This window comes from Lynx rufus, unplaced genomic scaffold (genome assembly GCF_022079265.1).
Source record: "Lynx rufus isolate CCGP_SWC_20201006 ecotype Redwood Valley unplaced genomic scaffold, mLynRuf1.p SCAF_6, whole genome shotgun sequence".
NCBI lineage: Eukaryota > Metazoa > Chordata > Mammalia > Carnivora > Felidae > Lynx > Lynx rufus.
In genome coordinates this window covers 32,586,689-32,605,601 of record NW_025814878.1, presented here as the reverse complement: position 1 = coordinate 32,605,601, position 18,913 = coordinate 32,586,689, and the positions used below count along the sequence as shown (strand labels likewise).

The following is an 18,913-nucleotide window of genomic DNA, read 5'->3' as shown; positions in this document are numbered from 1 at the left end:
GAGGGGCAGAGAGAGAGGGAGACACAGAATCGGAAACAGGCTCCAGGCTCTGAGCCATCAGCCCAGAGCCCGACGCGGGGCTCGAACTCACGGACCGCGAGATCGTGACCTGGCTGAAGTCGGACGCTTAACCGACTGCGCCACCCAGGCGCCCCAATGTTCTTTTCTTTTAATGCCTTCAAATGTTTTGAAGTGATGTTGCTTCCTCCCGTTCTTTTTCTGATCACTTTACCTTTTGCTTTTATTAACTTAAAGTTCTAGAAATTCATCATCACCTTCTAGAAGCACTATTAGTCAGCCACCCTTCAGTAATTTCAGTAACCAGCTTTGGCAAAAGCGTCAAGTTAATCAGTGACTGTATAGCCAGACCTAAGTTCATGGAAACATAACCCCCTTTGTAGGAGCTCTTCGCTGGGGTGGCTGTGTTTTCTGACGCAGGAGTGAACACCAGCACTTTGGAGTGTAGATCGTGGCCGGTTTCCGCTGCAGAATAGTTCATGCCAATGGGTGCTGCACACACTGTTTGGGAGTAAGTATGTAGGAAGTAATTATTGCAAGCTGAAAGGCCTGCAGGAGCCAGGGGGAGGAGTGGTGGGAGGGAAGCTTGGGGGGCTAGTGTTAGTCACCAGCTCTAGGGACCAGCTGTTGCGTACCTGTGTGCCTTTGTACCTCCAGCGGAATGCTGCTGTGTGGGAATGTGAGCCTTGGGTTGCTTGGCCTTCCCATCTTTTTCAAAAGAAGTTGAATATGTGTGTCAAATTTCCTCAATTTTTAAGTATTAGCCACTGTTTTAAATAAAAAAGTACAGATGCTGAGTCCAAGGTATGGGCCACCATCCTGAGGCCTCCAGTGTTGATATTAATATAAACTTTTAATTTTTTCTTTTTTCTTTTTTGAGAGAGAGAGGGGATGGAAGTGTGGGGCAGGGAGCAAGGGAGGGAGGAAAGAATCCCACAAAGTACAGAGAGAGAGAGAAGCAGGGCTCACCCGAAGTGGAGTTCGTGCTCACCTGATGTGGGACTCAATCTCATGAACTATGAGATCATGACCTGAGCTGAAGTCAGATGCTTAACGACTAAGCCACCAGGCACCCAATTTCTTCTTATTTTTAAGTGATCCTTTTTATAACTGTAATTGTTCCGATCAATGATTCTCAGAAGAACTTTCGTATTATTTTTGATGAACTAGGACAATGAAGCATATTTAGTTGGTATTTTGTAAATAAATTTTCTTTTTATGAATACACTAAGACCTTTGAGAATGAGCATTACACCAGGGAAGTACTAACCATTGGTTTCATTTGGAATTGTAGAATATTGAATCTGAAAGGGACCTTACAGGGCAAGGAGAATGACCTTTTTCATACAAGGACCTTGGGTCAGGCCATTGAGGTAGGTTTTCAGAGGTGGTAGTTTCTTAGTACACAACCTCTGTGATCCGCAGTGCTTTGCGTTATTGGGCTTCCCTGGCTGTATTCAGAATGGGGTCTGGGGAGGTTTTAGATTGAAGTGCACTGGACTATCTGTAATTTATAATCAACGATACAAGTGAATGAGAGGACTGCATACATGTATATTTCCTTACTCTCTGGGTCACATTCTTACTCTCTTCTTCCCTTTCCTTGTCTTATTATTTCCCATTCTCTGTGCCATAACATGTGTTTCTAATGCATAGCTAGTAAATTGTTTGATGGTTCCTGCTTATAATTTTTAAATCAGGTGGTTGAGGGATTATATCTTGCTGTGTATTTCTTTTCCTACTGGTGAGTGGCCCTTGATAAGACAAGAATGCCTTAACTGCTTCTAGGTCATTTTGGTCAAGTTTGTTGGTCTATGTGGTAGCAAGATTTTAGATAATCACATGGAAGGGACTTTGTAAAAGGTCTGTCTGAAAGTAGATAGAACTTCCTTGTACATTTAATGTTTCAGACACCTATTATGAGGAGCTAGGTTTTCTTATCTTCATTTTAGAAGCTCAGAGAGATTAGGGAACTTTCCCAAAGCCTCCAGCTAGTAACAAATGAAACCAGTTCGGGAGTTCAGGTCTTTCTTTACCTTAGATATGTGTGCTTTTTTACTTTACCTCATAACTATGTTTAAATAAATAAATAAATAAATAAGGGAAAAAAAGTTAACAGGAACTAAAATCCCACCATAGCTAATTTTAAGAAAATACATCGTAATTGTACCTAAAGCCCATATACCTAAAGTATGAATAGTAATATTTTGTTCCAAGCATCAACTCAGATTTTTTTTTTTTAATACAATTTATTGTCAAGTTGGCTAACATACAGTGTATATAGTGTGCTCTTGGCTTTGGGGGTAGAGTCCCATGATTCATCGCTTACATACAACACCCAATGTTCATCTCAACAAGTGCCTTCCTCAGTGCCCATCACCTATTTCCCCCCTCCTCCACACCCCCATCAACCCTCAGTTTGTTCTCTGTATTTAAGAGTCTCTTATGTGTTTGCCTGCCTCTATGTTTGAAACTACTTTTTCCCCTTCCCTTCTCCCATGGTCTTCTGTTAAGTTTCTCAAGTTCCACATACATCAACTCAGATTTTTCATCATGTTTTATATCCCTCAACCCTCTAGTTTTGTCAGTTACAGAGTTTTAAGGAAACAACAGTGAGACTAACCATAAAGGAAATGGTGAAGCATATTGCTTGAGACCATGAACTGACCTAAGGTTGATCCCAGATCTACCCATAACAAACTATGTGGTGTTGGTCAAGTTAATCTCTTTGAGCATCTCTTTCTTCTTATGTTAAACAGAAACGATAATTATACTGGCTACCTCATGGGGTTATTATGAGGGAAAAAATGAACTTGTCAATGCACTTAAAGTTATTTATGCCACTACCCTTACTATTACTTCTCTTAATGCTTTGCTGCCTCTGAGGTAAGGCTGCTGCCTTCCAAGAACTTATATAATTTACCTTCTTTGAATTTCTTTTTCACAGATGACAATTTTATCTGCTAAACGGGGATTTGTAACTTGAATATGATGGCTTCTTTGGAGTGAATCCCTAAAGGAGCGTTGTGGTGATGATAAGGATCTTTGAAGTTTATGAAGAAATGTAACTAAGCTCCAGTTTGTAACTAGACAGAAAACCTACACAAAGCCTGAGTACCAGGTTTTGGTATACTGGCTGCTGCTGGATGAGTTGGCGCTGGTTTTGTGCCTGGAGGAGAATGTGGGCAAGCTTCTCCTGTGTCTGCTGCCATGTCTGGGCTCTGGTCTTGATCTCTTGGCTGGATCACTAATGTAGCCTTCTCAACAGAGCCTTTGTTTCTAGTCCCATCTTTTCCTGACCTTCTCTACTTGGCTCCACAGTGGTCTTTCTAAACTATAAATCTGGCCAGGCCACTTCCTACTAAAGCCCTGGCTGTTTCCTCCACAGTGTCCACAGTGATGCTTTCTCAAGCTTCAGTCACTCACACATTCCTTCACCAATATTCCCATGTCTGCATACCATCTGTCCTACTGTTTACTTAATAGTTGTCTTTAGAAAACTTTTGTCAGTTATGTTTTTACTTAGCCTTTTCCTGAGCAGTAATATCTGTGAAATCAGAAGTTTAATGTGCCAGCTGTATTTACTACTAGTATTCTTTAAGTAAAACTGTAGCTATTAAAATATGTTCCTCTGTGTACCATCTGAAGTCACTGGAGCCACTCCTAATACACTTTGGAGAACAGTAACCTCAGGGTAAAATCCAAGCAGTTTATCTTGTGCTCAGCACTTTCTGTGACCCACCCAGTTACCCAGCCCCTCTGGCTTTTTCATTCTCCTTTCCGGCCATTCCATTGAGCAAAGACTCCCTCTTGCTCTTTCATTCCACCCCTCAGGAATTCCTGCTCTGCACCTCCCTGCTCAGATGGCAAATGTCTTCTGTCCCTGTGTTGTTGGAACTGTTTGGATTTTTTGTTTGCTCCTTTAACCTGAGTCCTCTAGGGCAGAGCCTGGGTCTGCTGCATCTCCATGGCCCTGTCCTCATTACAAAATCCTCAATTAGAAGTCATCCGCGACCTGACTACATTGCCCTTCTTTCTATTGTGTCCACTGTGCCCTCCTTCTAGCATCACCCTGCTCTTAAATGCCATGTCCTTTTGCACATGTTCCCTGCAGTAGAATGCCATTTCCCCTCCCTCAGCAGTCAGAGTAACCATGGCCCCTGGCCTCTGATCCCAGCCTGAGAGGATTCTTCTCTAGGCTTATCCTTGTCATCACTCTTTTTTAAAAAATAAGAATAATAAAGGAAAGAGGCAGCAGCATAAGAATGGATGTTAGAGCAAAGGTACAAGAGCCTCTTGCTGGAGGAAAGAGCACATTTTGGAGATTGGCACAAAACAAAGCTCTCAGGCACCCCCAAGGAGTTTGAATTTGTCCTTAAACCTACAGGGAGACTTTGGAAGGATTTTATACAGCTGGGTGAAAGTGATCAGATTTGCATTTTATAAGATCACTTCTGCCTTCCTGTCGTTTCTTCCTGGCTTCCTTCCAGGACTACTACTCTTGCTTCCCCCTTAAATATTTGGCTCTGTAGGATCTAGCACTTGACCTCATTCCCTGCTCACGTATGTTACCACGCCCACTGCTACCTGATACTGGCCAGTGTGGACGTAATTACTGGTAATTGTATTGCCTTGACCAGAGGTATCCTTAGGCAGCCAAGGCCAGGGAAGTTCAGTGACTCATCAGAAACCACAGGTAAGTTCCTGAGTGGGTTTCAAAAAAAACCGTCAACAGGCTTTGAGAAGTCAAGACAAACGATGACTGTTGAAATTGACAGTAGATCACTTTTGAAAAAATCAGCTTCACTGAAGTAGGGAGGGAGTCAACAAGGTTAAAAACTCTGCCTCCATCCAGAGAGTATCTGAGGCAGGTTTAACAAAGGGCATATGCTAAAAGGTTAATAAAATCAGAATAGAAGAATTCCAGAATGAAAAGAAGTTGGAAGATATGCTAACCCAAATGCTAACAATATGCTCTGAAGGGAAGATTGCATACAGGAAGGGAGTTTTAGGGAGAAACAAAATCCAGAGGCTTTTATATTGATGGATGGGGAAATGCAAGTAGGTTTGTGGATTAAGATGAAGGAAATGAAGGCATGGAGAGGTAGGGTGGAAGTAATGGAGGAAGTTCACCAAGCATCAGGACTGTCGAAAGTACAGACGAGAGGGTTAAAATGGGTAAAAGAGAAGTTCCTTCTTCTGAAGAGAAAGATGCTAAGAGGGAAGGTGGAGGGGAGTGCATTATTGGGATGGTATAATGGAGAGTCCTCTGTTCAGAGAGGAAGGCAGGTAGGAGAGAAAGGTAGAGGGCTTGCAAAAGCAGAGGTCTGGCATAGCTACTGCTTAGAGAGTAAAGGAAATGAGTTAGGGGTCAGTAGGGAGCCCCATGAGGGAGGGAGGGTTTTCTTAGCCAAGGTTAGGTGTCTTTGATTTGTAGTGAATCCATTAAGCACAAATAAGAAAACCCAGCAACATCCATTGTCCCAAGAGAGGAGTCAGCAAGGTGATTGTTTCTGTGAGAAGGTGTTTGGAAGGCCAGGTGCAGTAGGAGGATCAAAGCTGAACTTCTAGGGCATGCCAGTGAGGATGAAATGGAAAGATTGGCCTGAAGTATGTGAATCCAGGAGGGGCTGATGGGGAGAGAGGAAGAGTGGGGGTCAAGGTGAAAGCAGAGCTGGAACGGAAAGGAGGAGGAGTGGGTGAAGGGGAGGTCTGCAAAGGGACAAGGAGGGAATTTCCAGAACTTTGAGGCCTGTCTTCAGAGGTCAGGGTTGACTTCTGAGAACTAATGACCAGGAAAACCCAGTTAGCCAAAAAGAACCATTCCAGGAATTAGGTTAAATAAACTTACAGTCACTCTAATATAGAAGGAAAAAAGATGAGGTCATAGCCTCTTCCTTGCCTCCCCTCCCCCAATTAAGTTGTAAAAAATAAACAAAGGGTAGAGAATTGAGCAGAAGTAGAACTAGAAAGAGGGACATTGATTCCTTCCATTTGGTCTCTAGAGGCCGAAGAATTAAGTAATCAGATTGGTTCCAAATGAACTTTAATGTTCTCTTGTGGCACAGGCCATTTTAGTTCTTCATTCCTTTTGCTTTTCCTTCAGAAGCATAGTATGAGGGCCATGTCCATGTCAGAAAATGAGTTTTTATGTGAGAGGCTGTTGTTGAGGGAAATTAGGGTGTCCTGGTGTCCTGAACATATCTGAGAGAAGGGACATGAACATTTTCCATTAGGATGCCCCATTTGCGGAACGTACTTTTGAGGTTTCTCATCTCAGCTTACCTGAGGCTTCCCAGGACTTTGGAGTGACTTTGTTGGTGGCAGAGATAGGGCCTACCCCCTGAAACCAGAAGGAGGCTATTCAGGGCTTCTCTCTTGTCCATTTCAGCCAGTGGAGAAGCATTCCTAGAAGCATGGCTGAGGTGAGGCGGCTGTTCTGTGATGTTGCCCAAGCGTGGAACAGAGTCTTGGCAGTGCTGTGAGCCTATTGACAGAAGGTATAGGAGGAAGAAGAGCTAGAGGGCAGCATGTGCCCTAAGGGCCACCTAAGGCACCTCACTAACATTACTTAAGCTTCATTAATGAAACCCAAAGCCAAGGAAGTAGTTGACCTACACTATGAGACATCTGACTGTGGACAGATACAAAAATGTATTGTCTTCCTTGCAGTAGAGAATTCATAAAAGAAGAGGCAGTTAGCTTAGACTAGCTGGAACATTTCCAGAGAGGGTGTGTTTGAGCACATTACTGAATGTGCTAAGCCTCAATTTCCTGATCTTTAAGTTGGGCATGGTAATACTTGGCCTCTTAGAGCTGCTGTACAATGTAACGTCCTTGAGAGAGGGAATCACATCTTTTTAGGTCACTGATTATGTCATCAGTATTGCTTAAAACATAAGCTCACTTCTCTGTTTAATATTAAAAATTTTTATTACTCTGGCCCTCTTTTCTGTGATACTTTGAGAGTACCCCTTCCCTCCTTTCTCGATCCTGTTTTCTATGGTAAGTCCAAAATGCTTCACCCAGTGTAAAGGGCTGCTCTGGCTGCTCTTTGACACACTACAGGCTGTTCCAGAATGGGACCCTCTGGCAACAAACAAATCCAGAGGCTTGATTCACCACTCACTGGAAACCCAGCAGTCCCAAGGGAAGAGGTTTGGGAGAAGAGGCCCTTTTATCAGGTCATCCCAGATTCCTGCCCCAGACTGAGATATTTATTGTAGAGAGAATGGCACTGGCAGGCAAGAATGCTTTATGCCAACATTGACCTTGTCCCCGCCCCTACACCTTGTTATAGCTTCTGAGAAACTTACACATATGACATAAGTAGCCATTTCCTTCCCTGGTATGCCCAGTGTGGCAGGTAATTTGGTCTAAGTTTTACCATCAGCACACTCTGCCCAAATTGACCTATTCCCAAAATAATCATGGCATTCATAAGGATCCCAGGTTATCAGTCTAAACCATTCCCTCCACTACCTTGAAGAGTTTCTTTTCAAGAAGGTGGGTGGGGAAAAGGATATTGCCTTTTTCTATGGGTTTACCTCTATTTGGAACACCTTAATTAATCAGAGATGCTTTAATCTGAACTTCAAAAGGGAGGGTATTAGGCACAGGATTCCTCCTTCCCAGGAAATCTTTTGGACTTTATACAAATCTTCCCTCTCTCTCACCTTCTAACCCATCCCCCTCCAAGTGGATTGTAAGAAAAAGTTGTCTTCATCAAGTACGAAATGTCCAATTATACCTTCCTCCACAATAATAAATCCTACTCACCCTCACATCTACATAATTAAAAGGACCGCTCAAAGGGTCTCCTCAAGCAACTTAATGTCTTCGTCACCAAAAAGGGAAGTGACTGGCAATTTCTAGGATAGGATCTCTCATTAAAATCTTTATTGGCCCACAGTTTGCACAATTTATATTTTCTTATTATGTCTAAGAAGGAATGAAATATGCCTGGGGGGTGGGGGGTGGGGGGTGCACCTGGGTGCTCAGTTGGTTAAGCGTCTGACTTCGGCTTGGGTCACAATCTTGCAGTTCGTGTGTTTGAGCCCTGTGTCGGGCTCTGTGCTGACAGCTCAGAGCCTGGAGCCTGCTTCAGGTTCTGTGGCTCCCTCTCTCTCTGCCCTTCCCCCATTCATGCTCGCTCTCTCTCTGTCTCTGTCTCTCTCTCAAATGTAATTTTTTAAAAAGAAAGAATGAAATCTTAATTCCAAATCTGCACCTCCCTCCTCATTCCCTTGCAGTCTTGCACAGGGATATGTGTCAGCATGAGCTTTTATCGTGCTTCTTCCGTGTCCATACTTACACAGTGACTTTCCCTATGAGGGTCAAATATTGGAGAACAAATGAGCAGTCCTTCATGGAAAGTAGGTCCAAAAAGTGACAAAAATGTGTCTGGTGTCAGAACCAGGAAGTTAACTGGGAAGCAATTTAGAAATCAGTGTGGAATAAGGGGAGGGCTTTCTAGTATGATTGAAAGAACCCTAATTGTCACCTCAGAAGATCTAGCCCTGGCTGTGATGCTGATGGTAGACTTCAGAGCCCCCATTCTCTCATATTTAAGGAGAGTTAGTTGAATTAAATAAAACCAATATCCCCATCAGCTCTAATATTCCTGAAGGTAATCTCTATGAGGGCAATACTGGGAGTTGAAGGAAGCAGTGCCCTCTGGCCAGAGACCACCAGAAACCTACTGAAGTTGAATGAGTTGGGTTGATTCATTGCTGTGAGAGTGAATGCACACCATGGGACTGTGGGCCATCTCAGAAAGAGGGTGCTAGAAAGGAGGGCAGGATTTAGATTTGTGTTAGGTGATTCAGGGGAGGACTTAGGGGAGTGGACATTTGGTCTAGATTAGATGCTATCAGGAAGCAGAGGTCATTCTATGATTGGATATCTTACAAGTCTTATCTAAGAGGAAAGAAGGAAGGAAGGAGTAGACTAAAGAGCTCAATGCTATAATTAGTAAAGCAGCAGAGTCACTCATCACCCAGATTGGAGGGCTGTTGGTCATTTTTGTGGCTGGACAATGTTCATGTTTTTAGTTTGTGTTCAGATATGAGACCTCAGAGGGGTCTTGTTTTTGTCGTGATTCATCATGGTCAAAGAGTGGTCTTGTCAGATGTTGATGTTTTGTGAAATTGTTTATGTTCAACAGGAGAATATGAGGACCTCGCTGTGAGTGCCACGCCAGCTTTTAACAACACTTGGGCCTGGCTGATAGGCCCAGGCTAGCTGGCAGGTATCAGGGACTGCTTTTTCCTTTCTCACAGGAAAACTAGCGAACAAATAATTAGGAAATCCTTTTATTCATTGTAGATATGAGCATAGTAATTATCTTCCTTTCCAAGAGTTAGAGTGAAGCATATTTGTGTCTCTATTACAAAATATAGTTGAGATGGACTCTCTCTCTCTCTCTCTCTCTCTCTATATATATATAAAATATATTTAACAGTATAATATATTTAATATATATTTATATTTACTTATATAAAAATGTATTTATGTTTAATATATTTATATATTTATATTTAATAAATATATTTAATATATTTATATATTTTATATATTAATATATAAAATATGTGTAATATAATATGATATATAATAATATATATTATATCATATATTATATTATATAATTATATATAATAATATATATTATATCATATATTATATTATAATATATAATAATACATGATATAATATTTATTTATATATTTATATTTCTATATTTAATATATATATTTAACACTATAAGTGTTAGGAAACTGAAGGAGTTATCGTTGTATACTCATCAAATTTCTCTGGGGTGGTGATTAATATTTTCTAAGTTAATTTTTCATAGGAGAATGTATACTGCATGGTATAAATGCTTTTGAATGCTGCTATTCAAAAGAGAGAGAGAGAGAGGGTGTGTGTGTGTGTGTGTGTATTGCTGATGGGAAGACAAACAATGATATCATTCCTAAAAAGGGCAATATCGTTTTTACATAGCAAGTTTAGAAGGGAATTGCTCCTCTGACAACACAGTCCCACTTCTGGGAATATATCCTACAATTATACCTGTACACGTGTGAAGTGACTCACACGTGAAGTTATTCGTCACAGCATTATTTGTAACAACACAGTCTTGGAAACCACCCAAGCATCCATCTATAGAGGATGATTATATAAGCGCTGGCTAATCCACAGAGTAAAGTACTGTGTGGCTATAAAAGAAAGAATGAGGAAGCCATATATTGATGTGGAAAGATAATAGGATGTATTGTTAAATAAAGACAGCAAGACAGAGAATAGTGCAATCTTCTGTAGAAATGGAAGACAAAAAGAATATATATTTATATTTATATCTATATAACATTACAAAAATATACAGGAAATGAATAAAGTGGTCACCTATAAAGGAAAAGGGTGAGCACAGAGTTTGGTGGACAGCGATGTGGGTGAGAAGGAAACTTCTCATTATTTGCTTTTTAAAATACGGTTTTGATGCTAGAATCAGGAAAATGTCCTGCCTATTCCAAAAATTAACTTAAAGATCCGTATGATATAAAATATGTCTTTCTCCCGCGCCATTCCATTCTCCAGAGGTAACCATTTCAATCAGTTTCTTATATACCCTTTCAGAATAGTCCATTGTACTAACTAACTAGTCCAGGAGTTCCAGAGAAACAGAACCAAAAGGATATGTATATATAAATACATATAGAAAGAAGGATTTGTTTGAAGGAATTGGTTTACGTGGTTGTGGGAGCTAGCAAGTCTGAAATCTACAAGGGGAGGCTGATAGGCTGGAGACCCAGGGAAAACTTGGATTGTAGTCTCACGTCTGAAGGCTATTTAGAGACAGAATTCCTTCTTATTCAGGGGTCCTCAGTCTTTTTCTCTTAAGGCCTTCAACTGATTGCATGAGGCCCACTCACATTATGGAGGGTAATCTGCTTTCCTGAAAGTCTGCTGATTTTTTTTTTATTTTTTTTATATATGAAATTTATTGACAAATTGGTTTCCATACAACACCCAGTGCTCATCCCAAAAGGTGCCCTCCTCAATACCCATCACCCACCCGCCCCTCCCTCCCACCCCCCATCAACCCTCAGTTTGTTCTCAGTTTTTAACAGTCTCTTATGCTTTGGCTCTCTCCCACTCTAACCTCTCTTTTTTTTTTTTTTTTTCCTTCCCCTCCCCCATGGGTTCCTGTTAAGTTTCTCAGGATCCACATAAGTCTGCTGATTTAAATGCTAATCACTTCTAAAAAACACCTTCACAGCAACATCTACACCAGTGTTTGACCAAAAAATGGCCAAGTTGATGTCATATACAATTAACCATCACATCAATGTACAATTATATCTATATCTGTTTTTTTAAAAGAATAGAAATGATAGTATATCATGGACATGGATGCACACCTTGTCTTGGATGCCAACTCTCCATGCAGAGTTGGAGAAATCTCAAAGGAAATATACTCTTAAAGTATATGAAAATTGATAATCCTGTATTATGACAGGAAGGATATGATTAATATAAAAAGGAAAACAACAGCTTTGAAACCACTTTGGTAGTGGTTCGTGTTTACATTCTATAAAAGTTTCCACAAATTGAAAAGGAAAATACTGGCTTCACAGCCACAAAGAGCTAATTCATGAAAGAAAAGCTATAGCCAGGAAGAAAACATTTGAAACTTGTTCAGTACATCAACACTCAGAGAAATGCCGAGTGCATAAGGTAAAACTTAAATATGTATTAAATTATTTTTCTAGAAAAAGCATAAGCAAGATTGTTATGGAACTTTAATGCAAACTAAATTGCTGGTGTCAAGAGTAAACTAGTGAGCCTTTCAAAAGCCACCTGGCAGGATGAATCACAAGATATAAAATCATGCCCTTTGACTCAGTAATCCTGTTTCTAGGAACTCACCTTGAGGAAATAATGCAAAAGATGGTGAAAGGCATAGAGCCTGAGGATGTTCACTGTAATGTGAACTTGGGAAGAAGCTAAATATCCTGACAACACAGGAATTCAGGTTATTTATGACCTAGTACTTTCATGAAATTAGCCAATATGAATCCGTACAAAGACTAGCAACATGGCAAATGTGCGTGATTTAATGTTATGTATAGCAAACAATTATATTTTGGTCCTGAGGTGACAATGAAAACTATATGCATGTGGACAAGAGCAGATAGGAGTATAGAAACCTAAAAACCTTTTGCTGCATTGGGATTTCAGAATTGTGGGGGTCATTTCTTTTTTGTTTTAATTCTCTTAATATTTGTCTTAGTCAATTTGTGCTGCTATACCAGAATGCCATAAGACTGGGTGGCTTATAAATGACAGAAAGGTATTCCTCACAGTTCTAAAGGCCGGGAAGTCTAAGATCAAGGTGCTGGCGGATTTGTCTGGTGAAGGCCCACTTCCTTGTTCATAGACAATTATCCTTTCACTGTGTCACATTGTGAAAAGAGGCCTCTTTTTATAAGGGCACTAATCCCAATCATGAGGGCTCATGACCCAAGCACTTCTCAAAGGTCCTATATCTAAATACCATCACATTTGGGGTTAAGCTTCAACATATGAATTTGGGGGGGATACAAACATTCAAGCTATAGCGATGTTGTTATAATATTTTTACAATCACAACTTTTTAAAAATTAGCAATAAGTTAATATTGCCCCAGACAGTAGGCTTACATTGAAATTCCCATTTTGTAATTAGAAAAGACTTTAAGAATCATCTGATCATACCTGTCACTCTCTCCACCCACTGTGATGGATGTGGGAGTAGAATCGAAGGTTAGAGAGCCTGTGATTCTCATACCTGGGGGGATATTGCAGGTGCTGGGATCAGAGTTCTTATTCTCTGCTTGGGAATTAGCCATCTCTCTATTGATTTAGTTTGGTAAGATGCTACAGTACCTCCAGGTGTTAAATATGTGTAAGAGAACAGAGAAATAGGAAGCCAACCACATTTCCGTGTCAATAAATCAGGTCTCTTTCTAATATTAAAACAACAATTAGTATTATTTACTTTGTAGCTATTAAAGGTGTTTTGTTAAAATGATAATAGTGCTTCAGTTACATAAAAACCCACTGAAGTATTGTTTATCTTTTCCAGTTAAATGTTCAGATCAGTTTTTTTTTTTCCCATTGAATACAGGTGTCCAATAAATGAAGACCCAACAAGGAGAAAATATTTGGTGTAAAGATTCCATTATGTGTTTCAATTTTAAGTCCCCTCTCTTGATCTTTTCCTCAGATTGAGACAGGTTCTCAGTGTCTGTGGGCTTCTATTTTCACTAGTTGACTTATTTTCCAAATTTGGAACGCGCTCGTAGAGGTCATCTTCACGGTGCGAAAATTCCCAAATAGCAAAACAGATTTGCCAAGCAGGAAAAGGATGGTTGCAAGTGCCCAACTTCCTACTTCTGCCTGCCAGGAAAGTAGATTTGGTGTTAACTCCTATGACGAATGTATTTTTCAGGGTGGATCACTTGTACACGTTCTTTGTTCAGTGGTCTCCTGACGTCTATGGGAAAGATGCCAAAGAGCAAGGCTTTGTGGTCGTGGAAAAGGAAGAACTGAATATGATCGACAACTTCTTCAGTGAGCCAACCACCAAGAGCTGGGAGGTGAGCACTCAAGAGGGGCTAGACTGTTGTGGCCATTAAATTACACTATGCAATCAAAATTTTCTTGTGTCCAGATACCAAGAACTGCTCGGCTGGCAAGAAGTTAGATTTCCTGTGCACTTTTGAAGTTATAGAGGGAAATAACTTTATTCCTCTGTTTGAGCCAGTTGTATGTGTCACATAAATACCACCACTATTACCGCTGCCAGGCCATTTCACTTTCCTTTTTAAAAACTGCTAATGGGTCCCCTTTATGTACAGGATGAAATTCAGCCTCGTTAATGTGGTCTGAAAAGCCCTTCATAATTTTTTTGAGCACTTACCAAGCCCTTCTCAATGGCACAATGGATGAGAGAAGCAGAATTTAGCATCAAGGAGTACAGATGAATCGTTATAATATAATGAGATAATTGCCATTATAGGGGAAGTGCCAAGTGCTGTAGGAGCATGGGGCCAGGCACCTGAATGGAGCCAGGGGGATCAGTTAAAGCTGCCCAGAAGGAGTGATCTGAACAAACATCAGAAGGGGGAGTTCAGGCAGTTGGGGTAGAATAGGACATGGGCCATGTTCTGGCCAGAGAGGAAAATCTGTACAGAGGAATGACAGAGGGAGAAACAGGATGTGGGACATTTGATAAACTAACAGGTTCAGTGTGGCTGGACCATAGGGTGCAAAGCTGAAGGAGGGGCAAGAAATGAAGCAGGAAAAGAAAGTAAGGACACATCACAAAGGACCTATGGATCATGTCTATCTTCCTAAAGACAGTGGGAAGGCACTGAACTGTTTTGAGTCTGGAGAAGTGTACACACATATGCATTTCAGAGAGCTCTGTCTTTCTGGCAGACGTTCAAGAGATTGGAGGAGTTGGACAACACTTGAGGCTCAGAGACCCATTAGGAGGCCCGTGCAGGATCAATGTCAAGAGATAATGGTTGCTGCAAGAGTGGCAGTGGGGGTGGAGAAAATTGAGTGCTTTTGAAGGATAATTAGAAACTGGAATACACAGTATTTTGTGAGTAATTAATTATATGTGGAAAGTAAGGAATATATGGAGATTGAACTCTTTGTTTTTAGAGTGGGAACTGAAGGGGCAGTGGTACCTGCGTTTTGCTGAGATAGGAGCATAGCAAGAGTATTAGATTTAGTAGAAAATGCTCTGCATTCTGGTTTTAATCTAAATTTGAGGTGTCTGTGGAATGTTCGAGAGACAGAATAAAACTTAGGAGAAATATCTAAAGACATGATTTGGCAATCAGTGGCAAAGTTGAAGTTATGAGTATAGATGAGGTCATCCTAGGAGAGTATTTACAGTGGAAAGGGAACAGGGCTCAAACTAGAACCCTTAGGGATACCTGCATTTAAAGGGGCCAAAGGCAGTAGAGACCACAAAGGCAGCCAGGGAAGAAGGTAGAAAACAAGGAAAGTCATGTCTTAGAGACCAAGGGAAGAGAATGTTTCGAGAGGGGAGTCATGGTCAAAATGACTTATGCTGCAGAAAAGTCAGAAGATAAGAACTGAGGTATGTCTCTTGGACTTAAAACCAAGGAGGTAGTTGGTGACTTTGACAAGAGCAGTCTCATTAAAGTGGTAAGTTCAAAATTTAGATTCTAGTGGTTCAAAGAATGAGTGGGAGATAAGTAAGTTGAACTAGTAAAGGTGGGCAAACAATTCAAATTTGGTTCTGGAGAATAAAAATGACGTGGTGAACTGGAAGAATAAGTGAGGTTGGGAAGGTTTTCCCTCTTGTGAGAGAGACTTTAACCTTTTGGATGAGGTCATTAGGAACCCAGGGTAGAAGGTCAGAAGATAAGGGAATGAGGAAAGAACTCATCAGGAGAGCAGATCTCTGAGAATTGGCAGAGAAGTGGGGATAGGGATAGGATTGGTTTTAGACAAGTGGGTGGGCAGTAGAAAAGAATAGGATGTGTGCAAATAAAATGCCGATTGAGTGGTGGTAAATTGTGGCATTTTTCATCCGATGGTTTCTTTGCAGTGGAAGGGGATCTCCTGAAGTGAAGGAGGAGTTAGAGAAATATGGAGAAGATATGAAATAGCCTCAAGACTAGGATAAATGTGAAGGACTGCCATGGGGTAGCTGTCTGGTATGGAGAGCCCTGTTGGGTCTGCCATGTTTATAGTAGCCCCAGGCTACAGTGAGGGGTGATTTTTCTCCAGGAATCCCAGCCTGGTTTTAGATCATCAAGTGCACAGTCGGATCCTTCCAAGGTTGGAACCTTGCCAGATTGGGACGAGCAAGGGTAATGAACCTGCCCCTTAGGTCTGATAACTTCTGGAATGCCAGGTTCTCTCATATGTGTGCTTGTACTCACTTCCTGTCTCACTGCCTGATAGCTCTGTAGCATATTATCCCCAAATTTATTTGCTTGTTATGTCTCCCCATAGTTCACAAAGCTCCTTATTTGAAACTACTGTTTGAAGCTGTTTAAGCCTTTCAGGCTCTTTTTTCCTTGGCTTTTTATATAAATTCTGATTTTTTTTTCTTTACTTTTTTTGCTCCTGTCTCTGGCCAGTCTTTCCAAGTCAACTTTGCCGGTCCCTTTTCTCATGCTGTCTCTGGGAGTTTGTCTTTGGCCGTCTTCTCATCTGTTACATCTTCCTTGGATGAGCTCATCAACTCTTGTAGCTTATGCTGCCTACTCCCACATCTGCCTACACCACATACCTCTTTCTCCCGAGCTGCTACTTTAGAGTTCATAGCCGCCCCCCAGGCACAGCTGCAAGTGCCCATGAGGCAGAGGTGGTGTGATACTGACATTCTGGCCAAGGCACCCAAGAATATCAAGTTCTGTCCTCACTTAATCAGCTCTAAGAGGCCCCATAAGATATGTGCACAAAGGAAGCAAAGCCAGGAAATGTACATTTTCTTTTTTATTTTTAAGTTTATTTTTGAGAGAGACAGCACAAGTGGGGGATGGGCAGAAAGAAAGGGAGAGAGAGAGAGACTCCTAAGCAGGCTCTGAACTGTCAGTGCAGAGCCTGACGTGGGGCTCAAACTCTCAAAATTGTGAGATCGTGACCTGAGCCTAAACCAAGAGTAGGATGCTCAACTGACTGAGCCACCCAGGCAACCCTGAAGTGTTCATTTTCTTACTGAGACTGTGGCCTCTTGCTCCAATATGGAGTTCCAGAGAGAAGGTTAGATAACATGGTGGGGGGGGGGGGGGGCGGCTCGGGGGTAAGGCGGTTAATCCTTGCCTGATGAGGCCTGAATATCCTGAGTGGGAGCAGCCCCTTTGAAGGACTGTTCTGCCTCTCTCCACTAATCCCATCCTTGAATCTCAGCTCTTGCTAACCCCAGTGGGAGGAGAGAGAGGCCACATCTACCAGTACCAAAGGGAAAGGAGCTAAAGAGGTATACAGGGAGAGAAAGGTCTGCTTCAAGATCTAGTGTGGGCCTGGGCAGTCTGCCCCAGGCCTTCTCAGACTGAGCCACTGAGGAGAATGAAAGAGAGGGAAAATCCCTCTAAGAAACTACTCTAGATCTGTGGTGGAAGAGGAGGAAAAGAAGAAGGGATGGAGAAGGAGGAAGAACTTGGTTGGCCTATTCCAAGCTCCTCGTGCTTATGCTAATACTTGTGCTCATAACTGGAGAGAGAAGTGGCTAGACTGGTCAGGCTGCCTTATCCCTGTTTTCTGGCCACATGGCAGAGAGAGTCCAAAAGTGCAACGAGCAGCAGAATGCTTGCCACACTCCCTCGCATGCAGGAGCAGGCCCCACGTACCAGCATTACCGTCAAGCCAAGCCACTGCAACAGCATTGCTGCTTCTTTGGGAAGGAGGACCGGAGGGGGACTGTCACTCCCCTGGAAGCTAGCAGGTGTCTGATCCTCGGCATGTCCAAAACAACTCCTCATGCCCCCAAACTTGCTTATTCTCAACGTATTCCCATCTCAATTGGTAGTGGTCCAAGCTAGAAACCTGGATATCATCCTAGATTCTTTTCCTTCATCATATCTAGTCAGAGTTTTATTGATTGTGATCTTATATGGTACAGAGACTTCTGCTTCCCTCCATCAAACGTGCCCCAGTCAGCCTGTCTGCATCCTTCACTTGGACTCCCAAGGGCACCTCCAGACCCAACCCAACCACCAGTCTGTTCTCCCATACACAGACTCTTTAAGTAAGCTTTATGTCCTAATTTTATATAAGTAACACCTGCTTATTGTAGGAAATTTGGAAACTACAGAAAAGTACAATGCAGAACATTTAAAAATATGTGACCACCCTTAACAGTTTTGTGCATTTTATTCAGTTCCCTTTTTTCTCATTTATTTTAGGATGTTTTCTTAGGGGTTTCGGGGTAGGGAGTCTTTTTAGTTTTGCAAAGGGCAATCATGTTTTAAGTATAGTTCTGCATCTGGTTTTCCCACCTAACATCTTGTGGGAATTGTGTCATCTTAAAGATTTTTAAGCCTCATTTTAATGGTTGCATGACATTTAAAATCTCAATTATAATTTTTTTAACAATTCCCCACTTTTAGGAATCATTGTGTTGGTTCAAGTTTTTCACAAGGGTGAAATGATCTTTAACCCTTACTGTTCCCTTAGTTTCCTAGGAGTGATATTAGTTGATAGAAGAGTATTAAAGGATCCTATTTTTTTTTTATATATGGCAACTTAACTTGCCAGCAATGTGAGGAATACCCCTCTCACTGTGTTTATTCCAGCAGCAAGGATTATTACTGTTATTCCCCCCAAAATTCTGCTAATTTGGAAGCATAAAAATGATATGTTTTAATTTTTATTTCCTTGGTTGAGGAAAGAATAGATGAAAAACACGTGTGTGTGTGTTTGTGTGTGTGTGTGTGTGTATGTATGTGTGTGATTCCCACTCATTTCCTTTGCTCATTTTTCTAGAAGAATCTTAATACTGAACTCTTTATGATTAAATGATACTAATTTTTTGTCTCCTCTTTTTTTAATATTTATTTATTTTTGAGAGAGAGCAAGAGCAAGGGAGGGGCAGAGAGGGGGAGACAGATGATATGAAGTAGGCTCTGTGCTGACAACAGCAAGCCAGATGCAGGGCTCAAACTCACAAACTGCAAGATCATGACCTGAGCTGAAGTCAGTCACTCAACGGACTGAGTTGCCCAGGTGCCCCTCTCCTCTATTTTTTCTTGAGAAAGAGATAGCACATGTGTGCAGAAGCATGTGTGTGAGCAGGGGAAGGGCTGGATTTTTTTTTGTTTTTGTTTTTGTTTTTTTTTCCCCCTATAGTGTTTTTAGGT

At 41.4% G+C, this 18,913-nt stretch overlaps 1 protein-coding gene across 8 annotated transcripts in view; it reads left to right on the top strand.

Annotated features, from left to right (window-relative positions):
- NCOA7 (nuclear receptor coactivator 7) overlaps positions 1-18,913 on the top strand; it is a 156,533-nt gene that overhangs the window by 117,458 nt on the left and 20,162 nt on the right. For all 8 annotated transcript variants that reach the window (XM_047101533.1, XM_047101530.1, XM_047101528.1 and 5 more), the window contains one exon: positions 13,513-13,660. In XM_047101533.1, the coding sequence (XP_046957489.1) occupies positions 13,513-13,660 (148 nt within the window). The remainder of the gene's footprint in view (positions 1-13,512; positions 13,661-18,913) is intronic.